Source organism: Nicotiana tabacum, chromosome 5 (genome assembly GCF_000715075.1).
Source record: "Nicotiana tabacum cultivar K326 chromosome 5, ASM71507v2, whole genome shotgun sequence".
In the NCBI taxonomy this organism is placed as follows: Eukaryota; Viridiplantae; Streptophyta; class Magnoliopsida; order Solanales; family Solanaceae; genus Nicotiana; species Nicotiana tabacum.
The window spans coordinates 5,032,330-5,040,064 of NC_134084.1; the positions used below are offsets into that span (position 1 = coordinate 5,032,330).

General features: G+C 34.3%; 1 protein-coding gene across 2 annotated transcripts; it reads right to left on the reverse strand.

Annotated features, from left to right (window-relative positions):
• Positions 1 to 688: 688 nt before the first annotated feature.
• LOC107797414 (bifunctional adenosine 5'-phosphosulfate phosphorylase/adenylylsulfatase HINT4) lies at positions 689 to 5,021 on the reverse strand. 2 transcript variants are annotated; one of them, XM_016620313.2, is made up of 7 exons: positions 4,822 to 5,021; positions 4,365 to 4,411; positions 2,913 to 2,989; positions 2,735 to 2,801; positions 2,143 to 2,220; positions 1,872 to 2,022; positions 689 to 958 (listed from the first exon to the last, which is right to left on the reverse strand). In XM_016620313.2, the coding sequence occupies exons 1-6, from the start codon at positions 4,981 to 4,983 to the stop codon at positions 1,914 to 1,916; spliced, it is 540 nt and encodes a 179-aa protein (XP_016475799.1). In that variant the 5' UTR covers positions 4,984 to 5,021; the 3' UTR covers positions 689 to 958; positions 1,872 to 1,913. The 2 variants fall into 2 exon arrangements, with proteins under 2 accessions (XP_016475799.1, XP_016475798.1); XM_016620312.2 differs by lacking the exon at positions 689 to 958 and having other exon boundaries at positions 1,735 to 2,022.
• Between the last annotated feature and the right edge of the window lie 2,714 nt (positions 5,022 to 7,735).

Here is a 7,735-nt window from a genome sequence, read left to right on the forward strand (position 1 = left end):
TTACTCGGGAGAGATTTACGGTAATAAGAGTGTTCATGATCGATAGAAACTGTTAGGCAAATCTATATGAAACATAACCGGAAGGGATTCCATCAATAGGAGAAATCACAACCTTAGATCCTTCTCTTTATTGTTTACAACTTAATCATAGTTAATCTTTATTTACTTAATTGCAGTCTGTCATAGTTAGTAAAAATATCCTCAACTGTGATTCAAAACGTTTGGGAAATTGATTACGTAGAATTTAGTGAGTTTGACAAGAGTAATTGATAGGTTAATTCCTTGTGGGTTCGACTCTGGGCGAAATACTCAGATTATATTTGCAACGTCCGCTTGTCCTTTTTATAAGGCATAGTTGGGCGTGATCAAGCTGCATAATCAAAAGAGCTCGAGGTTTATGCAAAGATAGAGTGAGCATTATCACACAAAAAATTAAAAATCATCCCGAATTTTTGTTTTGTGACCCAAAATGTCAAACGAGAAACCATCATGGCAAAGTAATGACAATTGTTAATTAGGTCGTTTCTGATGGACCCACAAAACTTTAGGCGATTCGGAGCCCGTCGCCCAAATTCATGAAGATGGTGTGGACATTAAAACATGAAAATTTTGAAATCATCATAAATTCTTGTTTTATGACCCATATAAGGCGTAGGGCCTTGTATTTGAATAGAAACATCAATCTTTCATCTGGTCCATCACGTTCATAAAAATTTGCATGTTGGACGGATAACATACGACAATAATTTGGGGAGAATTGTATTGGACTGCACATAAAAAGGAGATGCAAAATCTGCAATAAATGCCCATGAATAATCCTAGTTATCTACTGCTTCTGGGTAAGTTAAAGAGGCATCTCTGAAGCTAACTCGGAAAATCATGTTTCAAATCTGAAAAATCACTAAAGCACCACTTATACCAATGAGACTTCCCTTGATGCACAGAGACCGTGGTGAACCTGCTCTTATTAAAGCAAAAGAAAAGCTTAGAACATGAAATGGAGCTAGAATAAAACATTATATCAACCTAGCGAGAACAGCTACCGCATGATATTTAGAACCTAATGCTCAGAGCATGACTTATTGCTCTAAAGCTGGTTCATAAACTTCACTGTCACAATCAAGCCAGGGAGGGGAGAGGTAAGAAGTTAAAAGTTAATGGTAGAATAATTTAGGTTATAATAGATCTACACTTGCTCTCGGGAAGACACATCTACCGTGAGGACTGGACATTGATAATATAATCTAATTGTTGCACTAGATCCTAGAGTACAAAGCAAAACACAAATAAAAATAGATAAAGCTAGGATGTGAACAAGGTTTTTCAGTTTTTTGGTTTCTCGCGGCACTAAAGGGAAAGCAACACAGATTTGACATGACACAGTATTTGCAATTTATTTTGACCAATGCTAATGAACCCAAATCCATATACACAGCTCACCTTTACTTGTGAAATGTAAGAGATTCTGACTAATTGCATGCACGGTTTTCTTGAAAGAAGAAAACCAGTAGTTAATATTATAAAAAGGCCAAGGACTGACCTGCTACCAAAAGTACGTAAGCAACAAACACGTAAACAGAAATCCCTTTTAGTACACTCATTTAAAAGACAGAAGTAACTATGCAGACAAGCCATTTTCACTTCCACAGGAGATTATTATTCTTACAGCGATTCTGATACGAAGCATGAAATACCCGAGACATGAAAGGAAATAAAGTGTGGAACTTAAAGAAGTTCTTGAATCCACCTTTGATTTTTCAATCAAGAAATATAATTGAATAGTCAGGTTCTGTAGCAAGATCATTCTCAAGGTTAATTACTGAATTTTACACATGTATATATTGATGAAGAATAGTTAGCAGATTACTTACACATTTGCCAATTTTAATTAGAAACCGCAAATTTACAGACAATTACATAGATGAGTGATGAGGAATTTGTGGCTTTATTCTCTCCAATAGCTTTTCAGCTTCAACAAATCCACCGAGTGGCCCCAATGATAAGTATTTTATAAACCTCCAGCTGTTGAATGTCTTAAAATCAGAAAAAGGAATATACAATACTTCCAATAAATTCAAAATTTTGGACAAGGTAATATTCTTGAGTATCCAGGGCAGTTTAAGCATGTAGAGAAAAGGGTACCTTGGAGTATAAGGAAGTGCAAAGCAGTGGAGGTGAAGGTGATCAACACTGTTGAATGGGGGCTGATGAAAACCAAATCTGCGATAATGGAAAAATATGAATGAAAAAGATTCCTTCTCCAGGTACAAGCCTTTTTATGTTAAGCATGCCAAAATATAAAGTAACAGTAAGATTCTTAAAATATCAAAAACATGTGAGGATACTTAGAAATATATATTGGTTATGACTTGTATGTTAGAGAGAATCGACTAGATTGTTGCGGCTGTGTTCTCTATTTGTAGTCACAAGTCAGTACTAACAACTAGCAGCTTAAGATTGTAAAATGTATTTCTTCATCCACAGAAGGTTGTGTTGATTGGCACCAAAAATTCAATACAAGTGCCAGACAATAAGGAACAACATAATAAAGAAAAAAGCTAGAATCACAAATTAAAGTCCTTATATCATTGGATTAAGCACTGGTTTAGATCCCAGCATTTATTCTGCAAAGTCATTGAAGAAAGTTTCAGGAGTATTAGGCTTGGTTATGTTACTACTTACTACTACGAATTATAGAATAACAGTAGAGCAACTGAAGATGTAAGTCCTTTACCTGTAATGCTTGCACTGAGGTGCATCCCTATGTAACAGACTCTTCCCGACATCTAACATGTGACTCACTGTAAGAAATAGAAGCTGCAAGTTAGAAGTGTGAATACAAAGAAATAAAGTAGCTTAAGGATTTCAAAAGAAAATGAGGTGGTAAGTATGCTTCAGAAAGTTTAATTTACCCAAGGAGAAATCTTCCGGGCTTCTCTGAAGGTTTTTGACAGTTGGAATGTGCTGTTTTGGAATTACCAAGTAATGCCTATCAGATTTTGAGTTCAAACAACTTATTAACAGGAGATAACTACAAAGGATTTTGCAACTTTACATGCTATGTGAGTGACAGAAGTGCATATAGATGACTGACATCACATATCAGCGTAATAAGTTGGCTAAGACATATTCCAACATTGCATTGACTATACCGATTGAAAGTTTCCAAAATTTATGGAGAACAAATACAACTGTACAGAGGTATCTCTAAATTTTGTTTAACCTCATGGTAAATATATTTGATGGACCAAAATAATATGCCAAACAAAAGGCAAGCAGTACTAGCTTTGAAGAATAAGTATGAGATTCATAGCTCTCCCTCCACTTCTAATGACTATGCTTGACATCATTCATAGTCCTCCCTCCCATTTTAATGACTTAGTTTGATTTCATACGAGTCTCAAGAAAAGAATAAATCTTTTACTCCAAATGAGTCGTCATACCAACTTGAGAATCGGAAGTTGAATCTGCCAAATTGTACTCTAGTATAGCTAAATGATGTGTCTAAATGTCACACGCTGCCCTAGCTAATAAAACCTTACAATCCTTGCATAGCCCTCTGTCACACCTCCTAGAAAATTATTTGGTGGAGTACTAATTAACTACAAACCCAGGAAATAAGTATCCCTCTATCCCTCAGCCAATATCATTCAGTATGATGAATTGGATAAGTTATTGGTAAAAATGCAATAAAAAAAAAGGAACTCAGCAAATAGGATTCACAGCATCTATGAACACCCATCGTTTTTCATTTCATGGGTGAAGCCATGCGATTCAAAGAAATGCGTGCTTCAAACAATGACGTGCACAGCGATCCAAATGAGAAGCGGTCAGTTCTTTGAATCTAAATTTTCAGGAGTTGGATAGGTGTCGGCATCATTGTACATTGGATGCTGACATTAATTCATTTAATCGCAATTTAACTATTATAGTACTAGTATTCATATAATATTTCTTAATTTTTCGTACATTGTGCACTTCAGTTCTTGCTTCAAGCCTCATGGACCTTGTGCTTTTCTGGCTTTGCTCTTTCAAAAGCACTGTTAACAACTAAACCTGAACATACCAAAATAGTATTCACAAGAAAGGTTCGTTCTCATCAATTAACTAAGAAGCACTAGAAAATGATCATAACTTTCTTCAATAAGTTACACATTGAATTCAAAACTCCTATATTCTGAGCTTCACACAGCATACTCTGGCCCAAACCAGCATAAAGAAGACAAGTGCTCAAATTATGATGAAGATTCAGAAGATTTTTAAAAGCGAAGCTCAACTAGTTTGTGATTGAGGCTGAGTAATTGATTGAAATTAAAATTCAGGTGAAAGACAAAGGAAAAAGAATTGATGATAATTTGAAGAACCTGAAGGCAGATGGATTAATATCTCGAAATGCAACAACTTTATCATCCTGCAAAATCAAATTAAAACTACAAAAAGTTAAATTACTGCGTGTGTGAGAGAGAAATGCAACGACTTTATCATCCCTAAAAATCAAATAAAAGCTACAAAATCTCAAATTGCTCTGTGTGTGTGTGTGTGTGCGCACGTGCGAGAGATTCAACAACTTAATCATCCTGCAAAAATCAATTAATGCTAAAAAAAATTAAATTACTCAGTGTGTGAGTGAAATGCAACGACTTTATCATCCCTAAAAATCAATTAAAGCTACAAAATCTCAAATTACTGTGTATGTGTGTGTGTGCGCGTGTGAAATTCACAACTTTATCATCCTGAAAAAATCAATTAAAGCAAAAAAAAAATTAAATTACATCGACTCTGTGTGTGTGTGTGTGTGTGTGTGTGAAAATATGATCTTACGGAGTGAAGGAGAGTGGTGGAAGCGGAAGAGGTAGCAATTTGGCAAAATATACATTCCGATAAAGCTGCTCCCCTTATCATTCTTCCGCCCTCTGTCAATTTACGGATCATATCACCATTGTTGAATTTGTTCTTTACTTCTTGAGGAGGAGGAGCAGCCATTAGCGTGCGAAGTAAGTACTAATTTTGGTAATTGGGCCACCAACCCGACAAAGAGTATATACAGCCCATCTCTATAAACTGGACCTGGCCCATATTTCGGAATAGGGCCGGCCCAGCTATGTCTGCTCATATATCGATACAATAACTCATAGATATAAGAGAAATGTATATTTTTAGCGGTTCCCAAAAATAATAATGGATAAAATATTATTTATATATATATATATATATATATATATATATATATGTATTTTATATATAAAAAAATATATTTATTTTATAACTTTTTGGCAAGCAAATGCAATTAGCATTGGTCGGCTGGCCAATGCCATAAAAATAGCCCACTAACCACTTTTCCGTCTTATAATTAAAAAAAATAGTCATTGTCATGGAGTTCCATCACAACATGATGAAGTGGCCCCTATGAAATTTGAATCTTCGTGGAAATAAGTGACTATTTGTGAATTTTACCCCCAATAACTCTTGGTCAATAATTTATTCTTTAGGTAAAGATTTTTTTATTCTTTTTGAAGAATTAACCCAACTTGTCGCTCATCCAACCGCTTAAACTAAAAATAGTCCGTAAAGGTATAATATATACATAACTTATGTATTATATGTGTATAATTATGTATAATTTATGTATATAACTAGAAAATATAAACAATGAATATGACCGACTATTTGTATAAAGATCCAGATAGTTGATGTCCTCCTGATATTGGGGTTGATTAGTTTAATTTGTTATCAGTCATTTTATGTAATTATCTTTTAGCTAATTTAATAGTGTGAAAATCCTTCTATATTGTTTGTGTATAGAAAGTAAACTTATGCTTTGCAGTTTGCAGCATATTTTTGATTGATCCTTTATTGATTATTTCAATTTAGAGTGTAGATGAAGACAATGACTCTTTTTTCAATTAGTGATATGCTCTAATTAGTACTATTATTTTATTCATTGAAACTTTGCCTAATTGCCTTGTCCTTCCCGCAATAGAATATTTGTCAAGTGCGACAATTCCACTAATTAAGAAACATAATATTTAAATGTCATTTTTAGTCATTGGCTTATTCCAAATCATCTTATTTTGGCAGTTCTGAAAATAACGCAGTCTTTAGTACTAGTAGTATATGTATAAAAGAAAAAAGAAAAAAAGAAAAAGAAATAAAAGATGAAGCAAACGAACAAAAGTAGGCAATCTAAAATGAATAACTTGGCTTCTTAATTAAGTACTAGTATTGCTTTACAAGATTGATTTGACCATAAGATAAGAGAATACTACAAAAATATCCAAATCGTAAAGTACATTTGTACCTTTTTTGGTCCAACAAACTTAAAGAGGAGATTTTCTATAATGAAAAAAGAGATCATTAAATTATATTAAGCAATTTATAATGGAAACTTTTCTAGATTTAATCCCTTTTTTGCGCTCAACTAATTTTATCTTTTTAGATAATTGAGACTTGCAAGTTTCACACTTTCTCATCATCTCGTTGCTTTGGGTAAACAACCTTTTCATCAATTAAATAAATTTAAAAAAAAAAAAAAAACCTCAGCCTGCTAAGTGCATAATTTAATTGACAACATAAACAAATTTTACAAGAAGAAGCCAGACAGAAAATCACCATTTTTGTTATTTTTTCCCAAGATTAAAGCTTGAAGCGATTTTTCATGAAAATAACTCTAATATATGAGATGTTCGACTTATCAAAATTCAAAATGGCCTTAGCACATACGATCAATAAAGTGGGTGATAGTCATAGGAGATTATAATTCAAATTTCAGTACATACAAAAAATATGCTAGATAATGTGCCTAAGTCTAGTGTGCAATTATCTGATACCTATGGGAATGAGAGGTAACAAATATTCAGTAGAATAGTTGAGCTGAACGCAAATAAGATTCAATTGAAGAGTCGAATACGCTAATTTATTTCCTTTATATCATCGACGGGTGATGACATTTGCCTAGGTGATACCTAGAGTTCAAGGGCAGACCTAGTATAGCAGCTTAGGGTTTTTTCGGGTCCAATAACTTTAATTCAGATCCTAAATATACATTAAATATCACTAAACTAAGTATAAAAAGATAAATTATAACCCAATAAAAATTAAAACCGATTGTGCTAGAACTCTAAATTCAACAACAACAACGACAACAATGACCCAATATAGTCCCACAAGTGAGGTTTGGGGAGGGATGGGCTAGAGAGGTTGTTTTCGATAGACCCTCGGCTCAAGAAGACGAAAAGATAAAAAGAGACATTATATCAGTACCATCAATAAAAATCATGAAAATAATAACAACATCATAAGAACCAATGAATAAATGGAAAGCAAAAATAATAACCATTAAATAAGGTCCGACACTATGAAAGCGGAAGAGTAGCGTAAACACAACACTGACCACTAGCAGTCTAAGACTAAATCCTAATTAGCCTAGCCTCACACAAGTAGACTAAATGAACTCAATTACCTCCTAACCTACAACTTTAATGCTCGACCTCCACAGCTTCCTATCGAGTGCCATGTCCTCCGAGATCTGAAGCCTCACCATATCCTATCTGATCACCTCACCTCAATACTTCTTAAGCCGCCTTCTACCACTCCTCATACTCACCAACGCCGACCGCTCGCACCTCCTTACCGAGGCATCCAAGATCCTCCTATGTACGTGCCCGAACCATCTGAGCCTCGTTTCCCGCATCTTGTCATCCATAGGAGTCATGCCCATGTTCTCTTGAATATCTTC

Bases quoted from the DNA above. Each gene is read 5' to 3' on its own strand.
- LOC107797414 (XM_016620313.2), bottom strand. From the start codon at position 4,983: ATGGCTGCTCCTCCTCCTCAAGAAGTAAAGAACAAATTCAACAATGGT. The intron at 2,990-4,364 runs GTTCTTCAAATT...AAAATCTGATAG, and splicing joins ATTAATCCATCTGCCTTCAG to GCATTACTTGGTAATTCCAA. The intron at 2,802-2,912 runs GTAAATTAAACT...TATTTCTTACAG, and splicing joins CCCGGAAGATTTCTCCTTGG to TGAGTCACATGTTAGATGTC.